We start from the raw sequence: 27203 nt of genomic DNA on the forward strand, positions 1-27203 counted from the left end.
AGCTGGAGAAGTCAAGGATACTACTTTGATATATTGTTTTTGCAGACCCTAACCAATTATCTTTTGAATTCTTTGGACTCAAAAGAAAAAAAAAGTCACTTAATTTTTAAAAAGACACTTAATTTTAATTTAAAAATTTTTATTTTTTTTATAAACATATAATGTATTTTTTATCCCCAGGGGTACAGGTCTGTGAATCGCCACGTTTACATACTTCACAGACTCACCATAGCACATACCCTCCCCAATGTTCATAACTCCACCTCCCTCTCCCTCCCCGCCTCCCTCCAGCAACCCTCAGTTTGTTTTGTGAGATTAAGAGTCACTTATGGTTTGTCTCCCTCCCGATCCCATCTTGTTTCATTTATTCTTTTCCCACCCCCCAAACCTCCCATGTTGCATCTCCACTTCCTCGTATCAGGGAGATACGAGGAAGATATCTCAGGGAGATACAGTTGTAAAAAAGACACTTAATTTTAAAGCAATAAAGCTATCTAAGTTTTAAAAATGAAGAATGGGAAGCAAAAGCCTTTATTAAATAATTGAACAGTATATTTTTGTTATCTGTTATTCTGAATAGAATTCAGATCCTGATTTAGGAGGTCTTGGGCCCAGGAGTATGCATTTGGAACATGTTCCGAGGTGGCAGTGGTCCGTGGAGCACTCTTTGAGTAGCAAGGGCCCAGTCCAGCTTGCCTGTTTTAGTGACAACACTATTCACCTCCCTTTTGCTTTCCATCCCTCAGTGTGAGAGCTGAGAAGGTACTGACATGGTTACTAAAAACAATAGGAAGGGTGAAAACAGACCTTGCAGGTGCTTAGGGAGTTCTGCTAAACTCTGCTCCCATCCCCCCTCAGGCAGTGCAGTAGCAAGGGCTTCAGGGCAAATATGGAAATTGGTAATGTGGACCTGGGAATACACCAGCTCTGAGGAGTTCAAGTTTGTGTGTCATCATGCAATCACGTGATACTTGAAGCCAGAGGGGAAGAGATGTCACAAGAATGGGTAAAACTCACTGGCCTCTGCAGAACTCAAGATTCCCTACTTTATGAATTTCCATCTGGATGAAGAGTCTTTTTTAAAAAATTCTTTTAACTTTGAACTCTTTAAATTAAATTAGTTAACGTAAAGTGTATCATTAGTTTCAGATTGAAGAGTCTTTTAAAAAAATTTTTAAGCACTTTGAAATGTTTAAGAGAATTAAGGGGAAAAAGAAAAAGCTATAAAAAAAGAAATATAAATGAAATAAGTAAAAAAAAATAAATGCAATAAGTCAGAGAAAGACAAATACTATATAATCTCACTTATATAGAGAATCTTAAAAAATCCAACTCATAGTAACAGAGAACAGATTGGTGGTTGCCAGAGGCAGGGCTGGGGGTTGGGAGAATGGATGGAGGTGGGCAAAAGGTACAAATTTTTAGTTATAAGATAAATAGGTCCCTAGGGCATAATATTCGGCATGGTTTGACTACAGTTAACAATACTATATTGTACATTTGGAAGTTACTAAGAGAGTAGATCTTAGAAATTACAATCACACATACACAAAGCTTAGTATGTGAAGTGATGGATGTTAACTAAAATTATTGTGTTAAACATTTCACAATACATACATATAATTATGTTATACACCTTAAACTAATATAATGTTATATGTCAAATACAACTCAATAAAACTGAAAAAAGGAAGTAAAATGGTTAATGAAAATTTTACCGTCCAGTTGCAAAGATAGGAAAATAAAAGCAACACGGAGAGATAATTTATGATTTCTCAATCTCATTCCAATTTTTTTTGAAAAAAATTAATGCCTTCATAGTATTTCATCAAATGAATAGCTCTTAACCTGTTTAATCATTCTCTCACTGGTAAATATTTACATAATTTATAATTTTAATATAACATTGATAAACATCTGTATATGCAAATCTATGCCTAAATATTGTGTTTTTAGGTTAGATTCCTAGAAGATGTGTTTTTAGGCTCATAAAGGAAGGAACATCTTAAAGATCTTTCACACACATTGTCACATTGCTTCCAAAACATCTGTATCAATTTTCAGTTCTCCTATGTGACTATCTCATTATAGCCTTCCTGGTATGGATTGTTATATGTTTTTAAAAAATCTTTGGCAATTTGATAGGTAAGAACTTATATCCCACTGTTTTAAGTTTCATATTTTTCTTGGAATTTGAACATTAAAATTTTCAGTTAATAATTTGCATTTCTTCTTTGATGAAACAATCCATCTATATCTTTTTCCTACTTTTACATAGGGTATTCCATTTTTCTTGGTTTGTAAGAAATCCTTGTATAAGCAATTATTAGGCCATATTTATTATAAATACTTTTTGACCTTTGTCCTAAAATTATTATTTTCATGTTTGTTTGTTTTTATAGAGAGAATCATTATTAAATAGCCTTTCTACTAAACTTTTGCTTTAAGAGTTTTTCCACTGTGCTTGTGCAGTCCAAATGTGGAAGTTGTCTTTCTGACTTTATCTCAAGTGACTGAAGGAAAAAGTGAAACACTATGGGCACATCCACTGCCTCAGGGAGAGAGGTCGCTGATTCCGGGTGGGGGGCAGGTGCATAAGGCACTCAGGCCTGGACATTTCAATACTGAGGACAGTAAAGTTTTGGGAGGTGAGGACTTGGGTCCTTAAGGATTTTTTTTTTTTAAGATTTTATTTATTTATTTGACAGAGATCACAAGTAGGCAGAGAGGCAGGCAGAGAGAGAGAGGGGGACGCAAGGCTCCCTTCTGAGCAGAGAGCCCGCCGCCGTGGGGCCTGATCCCAGGACTCCGGGATCGTGACCTGAGCTGAAGGCAGAGGCTTTAAACCACTGAGCCACCCAGGTGCCCCAGGATACAGGTTTTGGAAGTAGCAGCAAAACAGCTTCAATGCAGGAATCTATTGAGAAAGTTTCTCCAGTTGAGATCATTGTGGAGAGAAGGGGGAACCTTCCTTAAGATTTCATATCTGAAAGAATTTCAGAGTGTATGGCCCAGCAGAGGAGTGGAAGGACTCTGAGCCTAGTGGGACAAGTGGTAGGGAGGGGGCCCCAGGGGAGCCTTTGTGCATGGTCTGGGTCTGGCCCCGCTGTCACCAGAGCCATGGAAGTGGGTTCTCAGATGAAAATAAAGTGGTGTTTTCTTCGGACATCCTCAGGGAGGGATGAGTGGGAGAAAATAATATTTAGAAAAATAATATAAATTTTCATGCACTATTCATCCTTTTATCCTTTTGTGATCTTTAACTTAATAAAAATTCCCCCCCTTGCACTTAAACATGCTATTCCTGGATTCCCTTCTTCTATGCTATTCCATGATTACTTTCCATTTTACCATTTGTGAATACATAAATAAAGATATACATATATGTGTGTACAGTTATACACACGGACGTATGTGTATCACTTGTACATCCAAGTATTTATTGCTGTGAAATATATCTAGACAGAGAGGGACTGAGAGAAGAGACTGGGAGAATCACGACACAGCCTGGGAGTGACACAGAGAGACATGCGAGGCACAGAAAAACACAACTTCCGTGTGAAGAACACAGATACAAGGGCAGACATGGAGAGGTTTTAGAGAAAAAACCATGTCATGAGGGAAGCTGAGCAAAAATGACGTATCACACTGGGAAGGCTGCCGTGACTAGAGAAATAGGCCGTGGTCGCCGCTGGATAGCTCATGGGCTAGAAAACATACAAGGACAGGTTTGACACAAAAACCTCACTTCCCGGGGCGCTTGGGTGGCTCAGTGGGTTAAGCCGCTGCCTTTGGCTCCGGTCATGATTTCAGGGTCCTGGGATTGAGCCCCGTGTCTGGGCTCTCTGCTCAGCAGGGAGCCTGCTTCCCTCTCTCTCTCTGCTTCTCTGCCTACTTGTGATCTCTGTCTGTCAAATAAATAAATAAAATCTTTAGAAAAGAAAAAAAAAAAACCTCACTTCCCTTGATGTTGTCCCCTTGACATTTTTCTGTGAGGTACAGGGCAAATACCTTTGGCATACGTCTATGTAAGAGCTTCAGTTAACACAACTGGGCAGAGCAATGGAAGCAGAAGGAAGTTCCCTGTGTCCCCCCCCCCCCCCGCCCCCGCCTCTGCTTCTATTGTGTGCTCTCTAACTTGGTCAGGGCAGAAACCAGGTCAAAGTGCAAACGATTGAGTGTGGGAAAAATTTCTGCGCATTCTCCACTGCAAGGGAGTGACTCTTCTTTCTCTTTGGTAGAAATGACACCTATTATTATTTCGGTATTTTTAAGTTTTCAAAATATTGTTGAACTGCAATTCTAAAAAATGCTAAAAGGAGCTAATACACAGATGTGTTTCAGAATCTTTCTTAACCCATGACTCCAGGGAGCCATGCCTAACTGTCCAGTTTGCAAATGAAATAAAACCTGTTCACTTTTCCTGGACAGGATCATACATTATGCCTAAATGCATTATTCATACCTGTTCTGCATGTAGTCTATGACCTTCAGATCAGAGTACGAAATTTAGCAGGAGGTACAATAGAAAAACAGGATAAAAATGATTACTGAAACAACAATTGAAAAATAAGATAGGACCACAACAGTATCTAAAATAGCATCAAAATACATCAAATACCTAAAAATAAACCTAATGAGGGATACTGAAGACTTCTACACTGAAAACTACAAAACAATGCTGAGAGAAACTAAAGAATGAGATAAAGTAAGGCTATTCTTCTTTTTTAAAGATTTTATTTATTCATTTGAGAGACAGTGACAAAAAGAGCACAAGCAAGGGGAGAGGCAGTGAGAGAGGGAGAAGCAGGCTCCTGGCTGAGCTGGGAGCCGGACATGGGGCTTGACCCCAGGACCTGGAGATCATGACCTGAGACGAAGGTAGACCTTAAACCATCTGAGTCACCCAGGCTCCAAAATAAGGTTATTCTATGTTCATGGATTAGAAGACCCAATATTGTGAAGATGGTAGTTCTCATTAAATTTATTTACAGATTCATTGCAACCCAATCAAAACCCCAGTGTGTGTGTGTGTGTGTGTGTGTGTGTGTGTAGTGAAAGTTGATTCTAAAATTTATGTGGAAGTAAAAAGGATCTATAATAGTCAAGATACTCTTGAAAAAGTAAGGAGAACGAAACAACTTATTACACAGGGAAGGATGCAGTAATAGGAGAAACAAGCTGTTAAAGGAGTCTTCTCTCCAGATTTATTACAAAGCTACAGCAGTTAATATGTGTGGTATTGGAATGTAGATAGACAAATAGGTCCATGGAACAGAATGGAGTGTCCAGAAATAGACTACACAGATAAGGCCACTTGATTTATGATAGCGAGGAAAAGTTGGTCTTTACAATAAATGGTGCTGGAGCATAACTGGATATCCATATTAGAAAAAAATTAATCATGATCATCATGTTGTGGTTTTTAAAAAAAATCCATGTAAAATATGTACGTATGTATGTATTATAATTGTTATTGAAGTATAGTTGACATAAAATATTGTAAGAGTTTCAGACATACAACTTAGTTGTTCTACAATTAAATACATTACAAAATGCTCACCAAGATAAATGTAGTTACCTTCTGGTCACCATACAAAGTCATTATAATATTAATGAGTACATTCCTTACGCTGTACTTTTCATTCCCTTGATTTCTTGCATAACTGGAAGTTTATACTTCTTCCCCTTCCTCATGTTGTGGTTTTAATTTGTATTTTTCTGATAACTAATGGTGTTGAGTACATTTTCACATGCTTATTGGCCATTTGGATATATTTTTTACATAAATAAATTAATTCAAAATGAACCCTAAATCTAAATATGAAAGGCAAAGAAAAATTTACAGAAGAAAACCTAATAATATATATATCCTCCTAACCTTGGACAGCCAAAGGTTTCTGAAACAGGAAGCACTAACTATGAAAGAAAAATTAATCAGTTGGACTTCATTAAAATTAACTCTTATTATTCAGAATAGAAGATATTTGTAAAGGTAGTTGCGATATACCTAGGGCTCATATTCAGAACACATAAAGAACTGCAAATGAAAACAAAGATAAATTATTAAAAATGAGCAGATGACATAAAGGAGTAGATCTCTTTATCTGGCTACTTTTTTTTTTTAAGGATGTTATATATTTATTTATTTTTAGAGCAGTTTTAGGTTCAACCTAGCTAAGAGACCATCAAAACTGATGAAAGGTCAAAAGGTTTCCTCTACAGGTCTCTGTTCTCTTGAGAAAGATGATCTGATGAGATATTTGATGTTAAAATGTCATGTGATTTAGAGTCCTCCACAATCCCAGAGTGGCAGCTTGTCCTCTAATGACACTGTATGCATTCCTGTATCAGAGGAGTTTTAGTACTCCTTGTAGATGTGTATCCTCCAGAATAAATGCTAAGAGAATGGAGGAAATCTTCAGTGAAGGGCAAGGATGGGACTTCCACAGTGCTATAGACGTCCTTCACTTGCCTGTCTCTCCTCTGGGACACTTTGTCTCACTTCCCATGCAGAGCTGAGAACCCTAACGGTAGGTGGAATTCCTACACCTTGTACATATCTAATTACCACAAATTTCAGGATAACTCAAATACTGGATTATACATCAGCCTTCCACACCTGACTGATGGCTCCTTAAAGAGCTATGTTTAATTCATCTTCATAACTCTAGAATCTAGCACATTACAGGGCAAATAGTAGGTTCTCAGAATGTTTCTGAAGGAAACAACGAGCAATAGAACAACATGAAGGAGTGCAGAAGTTGAAATAACTCTATGGGAAGCTCAGAGGGGGACAGCAACTCACCTTGGGTATAGCCTTGGGCTCAAGGAGCCAACCCAACGTGTTACAGCGTGGTTTTATACTCTCATAGAATATTTTTTTCTTCTCAATTTTATTTTTAAAAGATTTTTATTTTTTATTATTTATTTGATAGATAGAGATCACAAGTGGGCAGAGAGGCAAGCGGGGTTGGGGGGGGGAGCAGGCTCCGGTGAGCAGAGAGCCCGATGTGGGGCTCGATTCCAGGACCCTGAGATCATGACCTGAACCAAAGGCAGAGGCTTAACCCACTGGGACATCCAGGTGCCTCTCCTCTCAAATAATTTTAAATGACATAATTCTCAAATTACAGAAAAATACCAAAGAAGTTCATTGAGAGTCCAAAACAGATTTGTTGTCTTTGACTTTTGCCCTGAATGCTTACTTAAGGTCTTTGTACAAAATAGACCTGTATGGGTATCTTGTTCTTTATAAACCAAAGATAAACCTTCTGATTTGTCAGTGGTAGGACATAGCATCGGACGCTTTATTTTCCCCTTAGATTGGACAATCACTTGTGTGTCCATCCATTTCCCCTATGAATGCATGTTCAAGGTGGTGAGAAGAAATAAGTTAGCTACAGAGTGAAATTTGTCTCTGTTTACAACTAATTAGCTCATAGAAGAAATATCTAACATTGATACATGCTTCACAGGCACCATATTTTAATGAACTGAACTGAACTCAATTAAAGAAGATAAAAGTTAATGAAAGATTAATGTCAAAGGTATGAAATTATATTGCATAATTGTTTGGACATTAAAAACTACCAAAGAGCATAGGCATTTGGGTCTGGACTTCTTACCTCTTTGATGATTTCCTCTAAGATTTCAGCATGCTTTTCATATGGCTGTTCAAAGTTCATGTCCTTTGTCATTTTCACAGTCTCCTCTATCATAGAAAGAACCTCTGGATGCTCTACAGTTACGTCTTCTATGGAGTCTTCTAATGTGTCTAAAGCAAAATAACCTAACACCATTAATAATTTTAGTGGACAATGTTACTTGCAATAGATCAGGATTGTTAATACTTGATCCAAGAAAGTACTATTTTTGTGTTACTGCAGTACATGCTCCAAGAAGGGGGAAATAGACTGGGGAGGAAACGTGAAGTCAGGAACTATAAAACATCAGAAGGTCAGAATGAAGGTGAGTGAGGTAAGAAGTCATGCCCAGCAGGAGCCAAAACCCAAGAAGCCAGGTAGAAGAGGGAGGGAGCGAAGGATTCCTGGGTCACGGAATATCATGAGCATTGAGGGAATGAATCAGAAAACACGATGAATACTTCCAGTCACAAGCATGGGACCACGTACAACAGTGAGAGGAAAAGAGGTAGGCAAGTTGGCCAGGATGGAAGAGAGGATGGCACAGGTGGGGTTTTCAAGTGTTCTTCATTCTTACCCTCACTTCAAGCTGAATGGCTGTTCCCATGGCTGCCGTGGCTCACAGGCTTCATCAGAATATAAGTATTCATCCCCTCCTCTAACAAGACAGAAGATTGGCAGCTGCCCTTGGCTCCTCTACTTCTGCTTTTCCAGTTCTGCTTCCTGAACTGCTGTCCTAACACTCCAAAACCAGGGTCTCCTGCTAGAGCCTCTTCTATCCGAGCCCAGAAATAAAATGCCAAAGGGCCTTCAAAGAGCAGCTGCCTACTGCCCAGCTTCTGGGAACTGAGAAGCTTATTTTTAAGGATGGAGAGAACCAGCAGTTCCAGAGAGATACCAAATGTTCTAGAGGTTGCTAGTTGGTCACTCAATATCCATTCTTCTCTTTCTTAATAACAGAACCCTGAGTTTGTGGGGGTCAGCAATGTGCCCAGCTAAAAACACGACATCTCTCCACTTCCCTTATAACCTAGATGGCCTTTACATAACATGGAACCAGATTATTTTCTGGTGAGTCTTCCTGTCCTCTCTCTAATGAGGAACAACTGGGCTGGGTGGAGTGCCAGTTTTTGTCCCTGCCTCTTTCCTCTTCCTGCCAAGCACACTGATATGATGACTGCGGTACCACCAGCCATTTCGCGGCTTGGTAGCCACATGCCAGGGATAGCAGAACAGAAAGACAGAGCCCTTGTCTTCCCAATATTCTTTTCATCAAAATAATATACCACATTTTCTTTTTTCTGTGCTTTTGCATGTCTAACTGTTCATCATAGAGTAGCCTTTAAGAGAACCCTCCTATACTGTTGGTGGGAATGCAAGCTGGTGCAGCCACTCTGGAGAACAGTATGGAGGTTCCTCAGAGAGTTGAAATAGAGTTACCCTATGGCCCAGCAATAGCACTACTGGGTATTTACCCTAAAGATACAAATGTAGTGATCCGAAGGAGCACGTGCACCCAAATGTTTATTGCAGCAATGTCCACAATAGCCAAACTATGGAAAGAACCTAGATGTCCACCAACAGATGAATAGATAAAGAAGATGTGGTATCAAAAGAAATGAAATCTTATTGTTTGTAACTAGAGGGTATTATGCTGAGTGAAATAAGTCAATCAGAGAAAGACAATTATCATATGATCTCTTTGATATGAGGAATTTGAGGCAGGGCAGGGGGTTGTGGGGGGTAGGGAAGGAAAAAAGTGAAACAAGATGGGATCAGGAGGGAGACAAACCATAAGAGGCTCTCAATCTCATGAAACAAACTGAGGGTTGCCGGGGGCGGGGTAGAGGGTAGGGATAGGATGACTGGGTTATGGGCATTGGGGAGGGTGTATGCTATGGTGAGTGCTGTGAAGTGTGTAAGCCTGATGATTCACAGACCTGTACCCCTGGAGCAAATAATACATTATGTGTTAATTTTAAAAAAAGAAGATAGAGTAGCCTTTAAGGTAGAGTATTGATTATGTTTTTAAATTTACTATTTATTTTTTAAGATTTTATTTATTTGCAAGAGATAGAGATAGGTAGAGAGGGGACACAAGCAGTGGGGAGGGATAGAGGGAGAGGGAGCAGCAGACTCCTGGCTAAGCAGGGAGCCCACACAACATGGGGCTTTATCTTAGGACCCTGAGATCATGACCTGAGTTGAAGGCAGGCACCCAACCAACCGAGCCACCCACGTGCCCATATATATATATATATATATATATATATATATATATATATATATATATTTTTTTTTTTTTAATCACACATTTCTCAGAATTTCTCAAAATTCTGAAGAAATTATTTGTGATTTTGAGATCCACAATCTGAAAGAACCATATTAACCCAATATTAATTAACTTTTTGGGGGTCCAATTTAAAATCTTGACCAGAGCTTTGAAAACTCCTTTTAAATGGAGATGATTCACTGGTTTCTTTCTCATCTATGAATAAAACATTGTTAACACTTCAAGAACAACATGACATTGTAGGTGATTCCCAATACAGAGTGTGGTATGATAGGCCCAGGGAGCCAGGACTTATGTTCCCAATTTTTTAAAACTGATATTACAATCATTGTAATCAAAGAGGTCAACAATAGGGCATATACCATACACAGTGAAAAACAGAGACAATGACTTATCACAAAACCAAGAGTAATTTTAGTTTCATACCATGCCAGTGGATCTAAATTAGAAACAGATCAAATTTGCCCTTCCTGATGGAACAAACAATCTCCTGGCTCCAAGAGGTAAAGGCTGTGCAGGGAGCATACCTTTTCCCAGGGCATCCTGGCGGGATTGACATCGCTTCAGTGGAGGATAGAGGCACTGATGCCTCCTACTTCTACCTTGCACTACCTCCCCCAAAGAGAAAACAGACAGCAAGGGTCCAGGGCTTTTTTTCTGTTTTGGTGCTAGGAATTCTGCAGCAGCTGAGAAGGGGCTCCCAGATGTTATTTGGTCAAAAATTTAATGTTTAGGGTCCTCTAGTGAAGACTGTGTGTGTATATTGTAAGTGGCATGCCATATGTGAGTTTCTGACAGGGCCCAGGTCAATTCCTACTAGGCTTAAAAAAAACACCGGCCAAGCACACATCTGTCTGAATTATGAGGAACCAACCGAACAATCAGCTCTACATTATATAATGAAAGGAACTATAGATTCATTTAAATACTAAATGCCAAAAGGTTGGACTGATAGAAAAAAAAGAATATAAGTATGTATTAAATCTCGGGTTGAGAGGAAGACTTGGTAAGATCTGAAAGTAAATGGAAGAAATCAATAAAGCAAAAGTCATGATTTGACTATAAAACTATGAAAAAGTCCCTCTACTTCAAAAACAGCAAAGTGATTTAAAAGACAAATGATCCAATGTTGAAAAAAAATATACAAAATAAGGAACTAATACAGAAAATTTTTTTAGAAACATGTAACTGATAGAACTACTTAGAAAAATGAGCAAAAGACAAAAATGGTCACCTCAGAAAAGAAGAAATATTAATGGTTAATATTAAAATATTAATAAATAAAAATTGTGGAAATTATATTTTAAAAGAAAATATGCCAAGGAAACAATAACACATATCTTATATATTACTGAGGGAAACATAATTTGGAATAATTTACGCAAAGCAATTTGACTCTGTCTATAACTTCATACCTATTAAACTAGGGATTACACCTATGTCAGCATGCAGACAATGAAAAAATTCATTAAAACATTATTTACAGTAGTAAAAAAAATCTGAAAAATAAGTTTACAACATAAGGAACTACTTAAAATTATTACCTATGAACAAGGAAATAGTGCAATAATTTAAAATGAGGATTAAAATATTTCATAATGAAGTAATATAATTAAATGTTGTATTATAAATCAAAAAAGGTAAAAATAGCTTACATTGTATGCTCTCAAGCACTAAATGGTAAAAGTTCACAGCTCAGACTCTAGGTTTGTGATGTTCTGGTTCCAGTACATTAAAGTAGACAGATTTTAAGAAAGAATTTATTATCTTATTAGTTTTTTCTTCATTCTAATAAATCTGTTTCTGTTCTATAACTGTCCAATTTAAATCCGTAAGAGAAAAGCTAACTAGTTTTCAACCTAAATGTCCAATTTTGGGGATAATTTTAAGTTCCAATATAAACATAATAAAACACGAAATAAACGGAATGAGATCCATAAACATGGCATGAAACATTCATTCTGTTATCATCTTTACCAGTCTTAGAGGATTGATCATCGAAGACATTTTCTGAACTCTTTTTGTCTTCCTTGTCTTCTAAAGAGCCATCTTTTGGGGGTTCATGAGTGAACGCTGCATGAAAGAATAATATGCTTTATCAGCTAATCTGTTTAGATCAGAAAGGATTTGGCCAAGAACATCAGCAATATATATATATTTTTTTACCACCTTCATCAAATGAAGACTGTGACTCTTCTAAGCTCTTAAAGCCATCAGATGGGAACTTGTCATATTCCTTCTTTTCAAATTCTCTTTCAAGTATTCTTAAAGTTGATTGTGCTAAAAGATAATAAGGGGCTGTGTTAGCAAAATAGACTTGGGGGTAGGAAGACAAGGGTAGAGATGAAATCTTCTGCTCTAAAGAGACTTAAGTGTGAGTTCTGACCCAGGTAGTGTGGCTTTGGCAAATCATTTGATCTCTCAGTTTCAATTTCTACTGGGCAAAACGAGGATGATCAAGCCAAAAGCATTATTGTAAGGATTAAATGAGAAAATAGACTCAAACACTAAGAAAATGCTTGGCACGCAGGAAGCCTAATGCGTGTTAGCTACCATCCTCTGTATTATAGAATTTTCTATGTTAAAAAACCTCAGTAATCTTCACTGACAGATTTTTCTTAAAAATGTATTTGGGAGTGAAATTGCAAAGCTAGCAAATTAATGGAACCAGCATGAAAATTCCAATTAAAAATTTTTTAAGAATCATACTATCAGATTTATTCTAAATCTGAATTCTAATTTATAGAATTTGAAAAAGAAAAAGAAACTTTTAAGTTTGCAGTATATGATAAATGTCATCTATTTCTATGTTCTGGTGGAAGAAAGCAATTTGTGGAAAAATCTAAAATCTATGATTTCAGGCCATAATTTGATGTGAAAGGAATCACTACAGATTCCAAGAAACACCATCAATCACTGTTCTTCCTCCTGGAAGCCAACTAGTTCCTTCTTGATCCAGGTTTCAGTTAAATGTTCTCTTTTCAGAAAGGTCTTCCTTGCTCATCCTAACACTCCGGCACCCCTGCCCCAGTCACTGCCTGACTCAGTATCATATTATATTTTTCTATCTATTCACTTACCACCCCCCCATTAAAATGTAACAACCACTAAGACAGGAGTTTCATGTGTCTGGTTCACCTCTGTAGCCCAGTGCCTAGAATCATGTCTAACATAGAGTACTAGGTTGAATGAATGAATGAATTCATTTTGTCCAGCCTTAAATAAGTTAAATAAAAAGCCATCTTATTAGTCCTCCCCAAATTTCTCGAGCTTTAGTTTGTGAATTGTCCATGAATATTTAGTAAATTTTCAGTTTTCATTTTGAAGATAATATACTAAAAACAAATTCATTCTGGATCATCTAGATGATCATTTGTATGGCATGTGATTTTTTTTATTATTATGTTCAATTAGCCAACATATAGTACCTTGTTAATTTTTGATGTAGTATTCAAGGATTCATTAGTTATGTGTCTTTCATTAGTTGCATACAACACGTGCCCTCCTTTATACCCATCACCTGGTTACCCCATCCCTCTGCACCCCCTCCCTTCTGTAACCCTCAGTTTGTTTCCTGGAGTCCAGAGCCTCTCATGGTTTGTCTCCCTCTCTGATTTCTCCCCATTCAGTTTTCCCTCCCTTCTCCTATGGACCTCCACACTATTCCTAATTTTTTTAAAAAAGATTTTATTTATTTGAGAGAGTGAACGTGCACGAGTGGTGGGAGGAGCAGAGGGAGTGGGAGAAGCAAACTGAGCAGGGAACCAGGAGGCAGGGCTCAATCCTAGGAGCCAGGACCATGACTTAGCCAAAGACAGACACTTAATCAACTGAGCCACCCAGGCACCCCAAGGATGGCATGTAATTTTAATGCTGGTCTTTTTGCTATTGCTTTTGTAATTCCTTGGGCACCATGTTGGACTTTTTTTTTTACTTGTTTGTAGGCTGCTGGGAAAGAAGAGACAGATTTATTAGGCAAATAACCCGTTCTATCCTAGCAAAAGCTTAACATTGCCATGTCGGAAGATCATTTCCTTGCTATTTAATAGTTTCAAGCACAGAAAATGATAGAGGATTCCCAATTTATATAAAAAGTTTTCCTCATTTGTCAATTTACAGAATTGTGTTAATTATCACTAAGGCTTCTTCCAGTTTCACTGCCTTATGACTGTTTTGAACACTGTGTTTGCGAGCACAGCAAGTCCCAGCCCTCGGGCAGGCAGGCTGAATTGCTGACCTCCGCTTAGAACACACGTGGGACAGAGGTGGTTCACCTTGTTTTTTAGCTTGTAGTTTAATGAATAACCGCTCTCTTACAGCTTTAATGGCTGTTTCAGTGGCCTCCGCTATTGTATCTTTCACTAATGTTTCAAGGGCTTTATCAAAACGTGGTTGAACAAACGTGGCGTAGTCAATTACCTGCAAAGAATATTTGAGAAAACCAACAGAAGCACAAATCACTGTGAATATTAAGGCATTGTTCAACTATATCTATTTCTAGATCTATACTTATCTACCTCAAAGGTCTTAATGTCACTTGAGATGTATTATTTTCAGAATTCAGTGATTTTTGAGTACATGCTTTCACAGAAATTGTCATACTTTTCATGTAGTATGATATACTTAGATATATATATATATAATGTAATAATAAATATCCAAGTTACACATAATTTTTAAAAAATCTATTTTACATGTGTAAGAGGCATCCATTTAAAGTATACAGTTTCATGAGTTTTGACAAATATATATACACGTAACAACAGCTATAATCAAGATATAGAACATTTACTTATTATTATTTTTTAAAAGATTTTATTTATTTATTTGACAGAGACACAGAGAGGGAACATAAGCATCAGGAAAGGGAGAGGGAGAAGCAGGCTTCCCACTGAGCAGGGAGCCTGATTCGAGGCTCGATCCCAGGACCACAAGATCATGACCTGAGCCAAAGGCAGAGGCTTAACCATCTGAGCCACCCAGGTGCCCCGAGATATAGAACATTTATATCACCTGAAAAAAGTTCCCTCAAGCTTCTTTATAGTCAGTTCCTGGCTCCTGGCTATCACTTTGTTTTTTGTCACTATATATTAGGTTTTAATGGTTATACTCTCACCAGCAGTGTAGTTTTTTGGTCACTATATATTAGTTTTGCCTTTTCTAGAATTTCATATAAATTCTAGAATTTATTTATTTCATATAAATTCTAGAATTTCTAGAATTTCGTATAAATGGAATCACAGAGTATGCAATCTTTTCCAAGCTTTTCCCCCTTAGCACAATGTTTTTGAGATTCATCAGTGTAACTGTATACACCAATAATCTGTTCCTTTCTATTACTGAGTAGTATCACTGTGTAACCATGCCACAGGTGGTGATGGTGGTGTTCTTTTTAATCCATTTATCTTTGATGGGCATTTGGGCTTTTCCAATTCAGGGCTGTTATAAATAAACTAGTAATGAACATTTCCGAGGAAGTCTTTTTGTGGACATATGTTTTTATTTCTCTTGGACAAATACCTAGATGTGGAATTACTGGGTCATATAGTGAGTGTATATTTGATTTTATAATAAGCCATTCCACTGTTTCCAAAGTGGTTGAGCTATTTTAAATTCCTAGCAGCAATTATGGAAATTGCAGTTAACTCCACATCTTCACCAACACTTGTTTCTCTGAATCTTTTAAATTTTAGCCATTCTACTGGGTGTGAAGAAGTATCTCACTGTAGTTTAAATTCATATTCCTCTAATTATGAATGAATTTGAGCTTCTTTTATGTGGTATTGGTCACTCACTTACCTTCTGTTTTAATCATATGTTCAACTTTTGCCCATTTAAAAAACTTAGAATTCTATAGGTATTATGAAAGTCCATTGTAAGGTAGATAATATAATTCATACTGAATATTAAGATCTTAGAAGTAGATTTCTATATGAAATCTTAGATTTCATATAGAAATTTTAAGTATAGAAATTTCATATAGAAATTTCACATAGAAATTTTAAATAAGATTTTAAGATCTTAGAAGTAGATTTCTATATATTCTATATATAAATAAATATATTTATATATCTATAAACTTTAAAGTTTAAATAATATTTCCATCCTTCTAGGTTCCACTTTGCTTTTCCCTCAATATGATTGTATTACTTTATTCCATGCCAAAAAATATATATCCACATCATCATTTTTTAATGGATATACAGTATTCTATTAGATGAACATATTAAAACTTATTTAACTAAAATGCTAATAATGTATACTAAGGTATACATGTTTTTGCTATTATAAACTAGGCTATGATAAACACGGTTATGTATGTACCTTTTATAGTTTCTTTAGGAAAAATTTATAAAATAAAATTGACAGTTCAAAGGATATATATGGACAGTTCAAAGGCTCTTACATAGTTCTAATTGTGATCCTTAATGGTTATACTCTCACCAGCAGTGTAGGGAAATGTATTTCTCCCCATCCTAGCTACACATCAGTATTGGGTGTTAATAGTGATCTTTGAACTCCAACAGTGAGATTGACATGGCATCTCTCTGGTTTTTTTTGCACCTCTCTGGTTATCAGGGAGGTGATAACCCTTTTCTCATGATTAGTGGCTACTCTATTGCAGCTATTATTTTGTGAATTGCTTATTTGCTATTTTTTCCATTGGGGGTTCATCTGCATATTGATTCATAAGAGCTCTTTATATTTTAAAATTATAATTCTTTAGTCTGACACATACTGTAATATAATATGAAATGACAAACCACAGAGTGGTAGAAAATATTCATAAAGCTTATTATCAAAAAGAATTTTCATATAGACAATATAAGGAATTCCTACAAATAACATGAAAAAAAATTTCAAATGGGCAACAGACTTGAAAAATACTTTAAAAAGAGAGTATCTGAATGGCCAGTAAACAAAAGAAAAAATGTTTAACCTTGTTATTTTCAGGGAAGCACAAATTAAAACCACAGTGAGATACATCTACTAGAATGGCTTAAATTGGAAAGACCGACCATAATAAAAATTGGCAGGAATATGGACTAACAGAGCTCTCCCACACTGCTGATGGAGTTATAAAATTGATAGAATTAGTTTGGAAAACAGTTAAGCATTATCTATACAAGTTGAATGTATGCATAGTCCATGTCCCAGGAATTTTACTGCTAGATATTATCTCCAGAATATATAAAGATATCAAGTGTGCCCCAGGAAACAGGTGCAAGAATGTTTATAGCAATATTATTCATAATACCCAAACTGGAATCAACACAAGTTTCATGAACACTCCAATGGATGAACAAATTATAGTATAATTCAATCAAGAGAATATACTTTAAAAAGAAAAAAGCATGAACTGTAGCTATATGCAGTAACATGTATAAATAACATTCATAAATATCACAATCACAATGTGAAGTGAAAAAAACCCAGGCATAAAGAACAGAGTTGTTTAAGTCTAGAAAGTTAAGAAAGTGTGCAAAACTAACCTGTGGCATTTAGATGCACACTCACATGGTAAAACCACAAAAGAACAGGAGGGAATGCCATAAAAAGTTCAGGGCAGCAGTTACCCCTGTGGAAGGGGTAAGAGGACTGATAATGGGAGAAGACATGAGGGGGCTTCCAGGGTAGTGACTGTTCTTTGACCTGGGTGGTGGTTATCTGGGGGTTTGTTTTGTGACCATTTACTGAGCTTTACTTTCCTGTTTGTCATATTTTACAAAAAAAAAAAAAAAAAGTTAAAAGCAAATAGAAGAAGTTACTCCTGCATTCAAAGGAATAGCACTTGAAATCCGTTCACACCCCTTCCCAGGGCTGTACTGCTCTGATGATGCCTTCAGCCCCATCATCTTCTGCCTTCCCCTTCTTGCGGTCTGCTTCAGCACTCCGGCCTTCACAGAATTCGCTCCATTCCAATCCCTCACGAACTCCATGGGCTCCATCTGCTAGTCATATCCCCAGTCTGCCTGCTTCTCACCATTTCTCCTGCTGTCATTCTCGTCTAAACTATAAATAACTTCTCTTGACTTTACTCAGCACGGAGAACAGGAGGCATGAGGAGAGAGGCCAAGGAACTGACAGGCCAGGGTATGTGTCACCAAAGAGGAGCGTATTTGCAGGTAATAAGAATAAAGATAGGAGTGACTGTGTGGGGAGAGGGACCCAGAGCTAGGAGGACCCAGGAAACAGGAGATGAAGGAAACCAAAATAGGTCATTGTTGGCACAGTCTGTGTGACATTAACAGTCGAGTCTGGGGGCTGTTGGGAAGCGGGGAGAGACTGTGGTCTTGGCAGCCACAACAAGCAGCCAGGAAGAGGTCTTCCCCACTCCTGGCCCAGTGGGACAATTACCCAACTGACAGTGCAAAATTAAGAAAACAGAGCAATCCTGTGAATCCCAGAGCCCTACAGATTTTAATCAAGTATAGATAGGTAGCTAGCTAGCTGGGTAAGTAGTTACCTTTCCTTTGTAATTTTCTGCAAGCAGATGGCAAAGCGTTGTTTTCCCTGAAGACTGAGGCCCAAATATGAACACTTTGAATGGTGGTGCCGGCATAGGTGGAAGAAGATAGGGACGTGGGTTCAATAAGAATGTTTTTAATGCTTCTTCTGATGAAAGACAGTATATTTTACCTAGGAAACTTAAAATAGGCCATAATCACAAACAATGGAAAAGAAGAAGTATGGACAGGTTTTAAAATTAAGTTTTGAAGATCTTACTTACCTCACAGAAAAATCTGGCAATCCGGGGAAAATGTTACCTTCTTTTAGAGTCACAGGACATGTACGTCCCCACCGGCTTCTCTGCCATCTGTATCTTGGTGCGATAAGTTTGTAAGATGCAAGAGTACGGAAGAGCTCATCCTATTGGTAACAAATACGACACTAAAAATGTGGGCATAGTTTTGCTAAAATTAACAGTATTAAGTATTTCCTTTCTTATTTGATGGTGCCTTACTGTTTAAAAGATAATTTGGAAAGCAAGTTTTGGCTTTTTTCTTAATTGCAACCATTCTGGGTGGCTGAGTTGATTAAGCATCTGCCTTTGGCTCTCACCACCTTATCACAGGTCACGATCCCAGAGTCCTGGGATCGTGTCCGTCATTGGGCTCCCTGCTCAGTGGGGAGGCTGCTTCTCCCTCTGCCTGCCACTCCCCCTGCTTGTGCTCTCTCTCTCTGTCAAATAAATAAATAAAATCTTTAGAAAAATTGCTCACTCTGTACTTGCCCCAAATTTAGTAAGAAAAATAGTTTTCTGTTTCTAAGACCTTGTTTTAAATTTTACCAAGCATTTTCTATTATAAGGTAGAATGAACATATGGTACGTAGATAGAGTATTTTTTTAATTCTCTTTTTTTGTTATCTGATTTGGAAAAATTCTTTTTTTTTAAGATTTTATTTATTTATTTGATAGAGAGATCACAAGCAGGTAGAGAGGCAGGCAGAGAGAGGGGGAAGCAGACTCCCCATTGAGCAGAGAGAGCCTGACTCGGGGCTCGATCCCAGGGTCCTGGGACCATGACCTGAGCCAAAGGCAGAGGCTTTAACCCACTGAGCCACCCAGGTGCCCCAGATTTAGAAAAATTCTTATTGAAAAGGTTTGGGGTGCTTGGATGGTTCAGTGGGTTAAGAGTCCGACTCTTGATTTCAGCTCAGGTCACGATCTTAGGGTCGTGAGATAGTGAAGATTCTCTCTGTTTAAGGTTCTCTCTCTCCTTCTTCTTCCACTCCCACCTCCACTTGCACACTCATGCATGCTCTCCCTCTCTAATAGAAAAAAGAGAAAGAAAAAAGAAAAAGTTTGAAAATGTACCAGATTCTTAGCTAATCTAAGTTATTAAATAGCTCGATATATACAGATGGCTTTCTTTTTTTTTTTTTTTTTTTTGCATTTACTTAGCTCTTTTGTTCTTAAAATATAAAGTCTCCCTCAGCAGTCCTCTGTTGGTGACCTCCAGAGATGTTAAGAACCACTTCTAGAGATGGCAGATTGTTGAGCAGGGATGAGAGAAATGGGGAGAGAGGGCAGGGTGGGCAACTGCTGGGGGAAAAGGGTCCAGGTTGGCTCTCTCCAGCCTTCAGATGTAGATCTCACGTGTATCTGCTGGCTCCAGAACCGACTGTGGAGGACAGATGAGAATTGGAGCTATGGTTTTGTCTGGACCACTGTTGCATCAGAGAGCAAAGACCATGCCTGCTGCAAGGATGCGGCATGAATGTCCAAACTGAAGGCTGAAAGAAGTCGCTTAATGTTCAGGAAACTGTCAATGCTTAGGGGAGTTGCATGAGACAGAGAAGCCCCTTGGTGAACCATACTGGGCTACCACCTTTCTCCATGGAGTCTACAATGAACTAGGGACTGAAATGGAACAAGTTAAGTCAGGAAGCCATCATTCTTTCCTCATCATCCTTATTTCTTGTCCAATCTTGGGAAAAGTGTTTGACTAGCAGACAGTGGGGAGAAATACTGCTTAAGGGTTATGAATAATGACCCCAGTATACACAGTCATAACTTCTGCCCTTTCATGAAAAACAGGGAAGTCATCTTTAGTCCTCTATATTATGAACTATAACCTTAGGCCTATGCATACAACATTTTTTTTTTTTAAAGTAGCTTCTATGCCCTGTGTGGGGCTTGAACTCATGGCCATGAGATCAAGAGTCACATGTTCTACTGACTGAACCACCAGACACCCCCACATACAATAATTTCTAAGGACAAATTTTCTACCTGGGAAATTCCCCCAGGTTTTACAGATACTTTAAATTTTTCCTCTGATGATGACCTAGACAAGGAGGCTTGTCTCTAATCAGGACTACCTTTCTTCCTCTTTAGCACTAGACAACTGAAGTCCCAGAACATACTGCAACTGTGCTTAAGACATAAGGATGACCCAGTCCAGGATCACGGAGTAACTTCTTCCTTCAAAGATTATTTTATTTGAATTATGGTATCTATTTATGATTCTCGTATTTGTTGTTCAATTTCTTTTTTTTTTAAATAAAGATTTTATTTATTTATTTGACAGAGAGAGAGATCACAAGTAGGCAGGAGGCAGGCAGAGAGAGAGGGAGGCAGGCTCCCTGCTGAAGAGAGAGACTGATGTGGGGCTCGATCCCAGGACCCTGAGATCATGACCTGAGCTGAAGGCAGAGACTTAACCACTGATCCACCCAGACACCCCTCAATTTCTATTCATAGAGGTGAAACCAAACTTCTCAGAGTGGATCACATCCTCCAATTAAAGGTCTGAGAATGGGGGGTCTGAGTGGACCAGTCAGGTAGGCATCTGACTCTTGGTTTCAGCTCAGGTCAGGATCTCATGGGTGGTGGGATGGAGTCCTGTGAGGGGCTTCATACTCAGCGGGGAGTCTGCTTGAAGATTCTCTTCCCTTGCCCCTCCCCCAGCTCGTGCTCATTCTCTCACTCTCTCACTCTAAAATAAATAAAATCTTATTTTAAAAAAAGGCCTGAGGGGCACCTGAGTAGCTCAGTAAGTTAAGCAGCTGCCTTTGGCTCAGTCATGATCCCAGTGTCCTGGGATTGAGCCCATTGAGCTCCCTGCTCAGCAGGGAGTCTGCTTCTCCCTCTCCAGCTACTCTGTGCTTGTGTTCCCTCTCTTGCTCTCTCTCTGTCATGAATGACAGAAACCTTAAAAAAAAAAAAAAAAAGTAAAAAAAGGCCTGGGAGCTTTTTTAGCACTTAGCACTGTCACATCCATAATACATCAGTGTCAGGAACACAGTAGTTATTTTAAAAATGGGTTGAATGATGGAAGGAATAAATGAGTGCTTGTAGAGTTGAGGGCTTTAATGTCTTTGCTTCCTTTGGTGTTGCAAATTTTAAAAATGAGCTTGATTTTCTTTCTCATTATTCTTGTAGCTAATTGTTCTGATTTTATTGTCTTTGTTTCAAAACTTTACTGCACTGTTCACAAAAATATTGAGCTAATATTATATCTTCTCCCTAAAAATTAAGTCCATCTTTATGAAAGGTACCCTGAAATTCCTTTTATACTTTGGAAGGATACATTAAATTAAGGTCACAAAATGTAGTGAAAAGATAGACTTTCCATCAGTCAAAAAGAACTTACATTTTCCATTATGTCAGTAATTTCTTCCTCTGTGCTCTGCAGTTTAGTTAAAACAGCTGCTCTTTTTAGGTTCAGATATTTAAGTCGGTCCATAACTGTCTAAATTTGTTAAAGAACAAATATTTAAATACGTTGATATTTGAACATCTCAAATATTCTGAAGTGATAAGCTTATGCATAGAATACTTCCTTGCATCTACCTTCTGGTGGTTTGCTGGCCATCTTTGATGTTCCCTGGCTTGTAGATGTATCACTAATCTCTACCTTTGTTGTCACACAGCCATCTTCTCCCTAAGTGTCTGAGTCTCTTCTCTTGCAAGGATACCCGCCATATTAAGTTAGGGTCCAGCCTAATGCAGTATGAACTCAGCTTAACTTGTTTATATCTAAAAAGATCCTATTTCCAAATAAGATCACAATCATAGGTACCTGAAGTTAGGACCCCAACATATCTTTGGGGGGAACACAATTTAACCCATAAAGTCTGCCCTCTGGTCCCCAAATATTCATGTCCTTAAAGGTCTAGCTCTATGGGGCCTGTTCCGGCAGAGGGCATACAGCCATGTCAAGATGGAGGCAGAGATCGGAGTTATGCTGCCACAACCCAAGAGATGTCTGGGACCACGAGAAGCTGGAAGAGGCAATGTCTGATCAGTCTCTAGAGGCTTTGGAGGGAGCAGGGTCCTGCCAACACCTTGACTTTTTTATTTTTAGCCTCCAGAACTATAAGAAAATAAGTTTCTGTCATTTTCAACCACCTAATCTGTGGTACTTTGCTATGGCAAATTAAAAACTAACAGGGACACCTAGCAGAAGGATATGAAACGTTGACTCTGAGGTGAGACATGGTGCATCAACAAAGTTCTGATGGAGAATGGTAATCTGTGGCAGATTGTATTATTTGTTCATAATTTATCCTTCCCTCCCTTCACATGTTAATTCCCTAGCTCACTGTGGGTAGAATATACTTCCCTAGCCCACTGCTATGGCGTTTCTCCATGTAACTTGTTTTGGCCAATGGGATGGGCAGAAAGGTCAGGTCTTTTTGGAAAATGAGGCCTGGCAAGGTTTGGCAACGTTCAACCAGTCCTATCGGAGCTTCTGCTCTCTACCTTGAGAAAAGTGTGCTTGTGTTGTAAAATACAAATTCTGGATATATTTCAAAGCAAAAGCTTACTTGGATATGGGATGTGAGAAAAAGAGAAGAGCAGCTTGAAGAGTGGATTGAACACTTAGCAAGAAGGGAAAACTGGGAGGAGCATATCTGGGGCGGGTGGATCAGAGGGTTCTTCCTGTGCACTTAAATCTGAGATAACTACTAGGCATCCAGTTGTATATACCAAGTTGCAGTTGATTATATAGGCATGTAATTCAGGGGAAAGGTGTGGGATAGCAACATGAATTTAAGAATTTACCAGCATTTAGTAGGGCAGACAGAGAAGGGTACATAAGGAGTGAGCCCCGGGATTCTCCAGCTATAGAGGTGAGAGATGTAGACTGTCCAGTGAGGTAGAATGGAGTATATTCCTTATTAAAAAAACAGCTTCACTGAGATACAATTCATATATAATTCACCCACGTAAAGTGTAGAGTTCAGTGGTTTTTAGTATAGATTTGCACAACTATCACCACAATGAATCTTGAACATTTTAATTACCCCAAAAAGAAACCCTTTACCCATTAGTGGTCACTCCACGTTTATCCTGAGATCTCCCATTGTGGGAAACCTCATCCTAGGCAGCCACTAGTCTATTTTCCATTTTAATAGGTCTGCCTATTTTGGACACTTTATATAAATGGAATCATATGATATGGGGTCCTTTGTAACTTTTCTTTTACTTCGTATGTGTTCAAGATTCATTCAGGTTGTAGCCTGTACCCAAACCTCATTCTGCTTCATTGCTGAATGATGTTCCAGTGTACAGACACACCATACTTTATTTTTCTATTCATTAGTATATGGACATTTGGCTTATTTCTATCTTTTGGCTGTTGTGAATAGTGCTGCCATGAACCTTCATGTATGTTTTTGTTTGAACACCTGTTTTCAATTATTTTGGGTATATATATCAACAACTTGATTACTGAGTCATGTGGTAATGCCATGTTTAACTTACGGAGGTCTACCAAACTATTTTCCAAAGCAACCGCACCATTTTATAAACCCATCAGCAACATATGAGGGCTCCAATTTTTCCACATCCCCACAAACACTTGCTATTGTCTGGTTTTTGTTTGTTTGTTTGTTTTTGAATTTTAGCCATCAGTGGGTGCGAAGCGATAACTCATTACAGTTTTGGTTTGCATTTCCTTAAGGACTCACGGTAAGCATTTTATGCTTATTGGCTATTATTTGTTTTTACTTTTCTTTGAGGTACTTTTTGTTACACAGAGATTTTAAATTCAAATGTAGTTTTGATTTAAATAAGGACAGAGGAATATGTATAACATCATATTTTAAGAGTCAAGAGGAATTTTCCAAAAGTAAGTGGTGCTAAAATATAAATACATTTTTAATGTTTATTAAAATAAGTACAACCCAGTCAGTAACTTTCTGATTTTTCAAACCTTGGGATATTCTTACGAACATTGCACTTACCATGAAGAGCTCCTCTGGGGGTTTATTTCCATCTAGCTCAATGAGATACTGGGAATTGTGTTCAGCCATTACTTCCTGCAGAAAATAGAAAACTTATGGTCCAGGATCACTGGAAAAACCGAACATAAGATCAGAATCTTAACATACTATGAAGAAATCTTTAAAGCTAAATTGTTTGCTTTATACATAATATAATGTATATAATTTTAAGTGCTTTTTTGAAAAACACTAAATTAGTCTTTTTATCATGAATTTTATTCTCTTTCTGATTTTTTTCTTTTCAGTTTTTCTTTACATTGATGTTTTAGAGTCCTTCCAAATAGAAAATGTTCTGGGGCACCTATCTCTCTGCATATATTCATAGAATAATTTCTACCAATCTGATAACTGAAAATGAGATTGGTTTGTTTTACTTTTTATTTCTCTAGCTATGGGAGAGGTTTGATATTTAAATATCCATCTCTGTACACTGACTAACCATAACATCTGTGCGTTTTTTTATCTGATTGTTTCTTTCCCTTAAAATTCATGGAAAGTCTTTAAGCTATATCAATTGCAAATATTTTACCATTAGTAATAAAAAAAGATTTATCTTTTTGACTTTATGTTATCTTCTATAATATAAAACATATTTATAATAAAATATATCCATTTTCATTGTTTCTGGATTTCCTTTCTTGCTTAAATTAAATTTTCTCTATCTCAAGATTATATTAATATTCTTCTAAATTTTCTTCCACTATTTTTTGTTTTTAATATTAAAATCTAAAATTCACTGGATTTCGTTTTTGTACATTTGCAAATTTGAACTCTATTTGAACCCTGTATCCCCAGAAAGTAGGGAGGGTTGAGAGATAAGACCCATCTCTATCCTTCCTCAAGGATTCAGATAAGCTCTGTCTTCATCCTTTTCACCATTCCCTAAGACTTGAGGATGTCTCCCTTGTTTACCTGCCTCCATAAAACCCCTAGGTCCCCATTCCTTTTCCTTGAGATATTTCTCAGTAGTGAATGTTCTCCCTATTAAAATAGTCTGAACAAAATCATCTTAATTGTCCAGAGCATTTTGTTTTTCACAATATTATGTGAGGTTGGGTTCTATTCCGGTGAATAGTTTTCTAACTTTTTGAACCTTATTTTAATTATGCTTCATTTCCCCCTCAGGGCTAGCCACTTAAGGAGTTTGCAGGATATTTCTGTTTGAAGGAAGTAGAACATTATAGATAGATATGCAAAATACTCTTAAGAGGCTATGTTTAAAGGCCAGGAATAGAAGAAGAGGTAGGGAGCAATAAAAGTCATATATAAGAAAGAAATTAAATTTGGCTCCCCTCTTGGGGTCAAACAATGAGAATGAAAATGATCCACTCATTGGTCTATAAAAATATATAAGCTTTATAAAAGAACATGAAACAAATCCTTTTAGTTTCTCTATCAGTTTTTTGTCTTTGTAGTTCCATTGCTCAGCATGGTGTGTGACCAAATACCCAAGTCTGGTAAATGTTTGTTGAATAAATCTCCAACACAAATTTGGCAGAGTCTGCCCTGGACTTTTAATCATATAAAATATGCTTTTCACATAATTGTAACCTTAGTAATCATATTTTTAAAATGTTAATTATTTTAATTAAAACCTTCTTATTCTAATATGTAATGGCCTTAATCATGTTTGCATATAATCAGCTTTGAATGGGATAACCATAGAAACCAATCTGGGGATAATTCTGTAGATTGCAATTTAAATAAATTAACAATTCCTTTTAGAATAAAAGATGTGTCTTAAATGCACATTTGTTTTGATAAACCAATAAATTATGGATTGAAAATGTTTTTACAAAATAGTCTCTTTTTTTTCTTTTTTTTTAAAAGATTTTATTTATTTGTCAGAGACAGAAGGAGAGAGAGTGAGCGAGCACAGACAGACAGAGTGGCAGGCAGAGGCAGAGGGAGAAGCAGGCTCCTGCCGAGCAAGGAGCCCGATGTGGGACTCGATCCCAGGACCCTGGGATCATGACCTGAGCCGAAGGCAGCTGCTTAACCAACTGAGCCACCCAGGCGTCCCCAAAATAGTCTCTTAACATGGGTTTTCCAACCTCCAACCATAAATAAATACCTCTACTGACTTTTGAAAAATGTAGTTCATTTATCACTTTTCAACAATACTGCAGCTTTTTATTTTTTTTTAATTTTTTTAAAGAATTTATTTATTTGTTTGTTTGACAGAGAGAGATCACAAGTAGGCAGAGAGGCAGGCAGAGAGAGAGGAGGAAACAGGCTCCCCACTGAGCGGAGAGCCCGATGCAGAACTTGATCCCAGGACCCTGAGATCATGACCTGAGCCAAAGGCAGAGGCTTAACCCACTGAGCCACCCAGGCGCTCCTACTGCAGCTTTTTAAAAAGTCAACTAATACTGTTCTGTAAAACAGCCTTTGGAATGGAAGTCTTATTCTAACAGCATTTTATCAAAATTAAGTAGTAGAGAATCAGATAATATAAAGGATGAAAAATGTAAAAGCTCTTTAACCAGTGAGAGAACACAAGTATCAGTATTTCTATTTTTAAC

The 27203-nt window shown here is 37.6% G+C and overlaps 1 protein-coding gene across 1 annotated transcript in view; it reads right to left on the reverse strand.

The window, feature by feature from the left end:
• AK9 (adenylate kinase 9) overlaps positions 1 to 27203 on the reverse strand; it is a 113613-nt gene that overhangs the window by 64530 nt on the left and 21880 nt on the right. The window contains exons 9-16 of the mRNA XM_059401588.1: positions 24640 to 24714; positions 22041 to 22139; positions 18671 to 18810; positions 18407 to 18587; positions 14214 to 14358; positions 12106 to 12219; positions 11917 to 12012; positions 7629 to 7792 (exon numbers count right to left, since the gene is read on the reverse strand). Coding sequence (XP_059257571.1) covers positions 7629 to 7792; positions 11917 to 12012; positions 12106 to 12219; positions 14214 to 14358; positions 18407 to 18587; positions 18671 to 18810; positions 22041 to 22139; positions 24640 to 24714 — 1014 coding nt within the window. The remainder of the gene's footprint in view (positions 1 to 7628; positions 7793 to 11916; positions 12013 to 12105; positions 12220 to 14213; positions 14359 to 18406; positions 18588 to 18670; positions 18811 to 22040; positions 22140 to 24639; positions 24715 to 27203) is intronic.

The sequence above is a fragment of the Mustela nigripes genome, chromosome 5, assembly GCF_022355385.1.
Source record: "Mustela nigripes isolate SB6536 chromosome 5, MUSNIG.SB6536, whole genome shotgun sequence".
Taxonomy (NCBI): Eukaryota; Metazoa; Chordata; class Mammalia; order Carnivora; family Mustelidae; genus Mustela; species Mustela nigripes.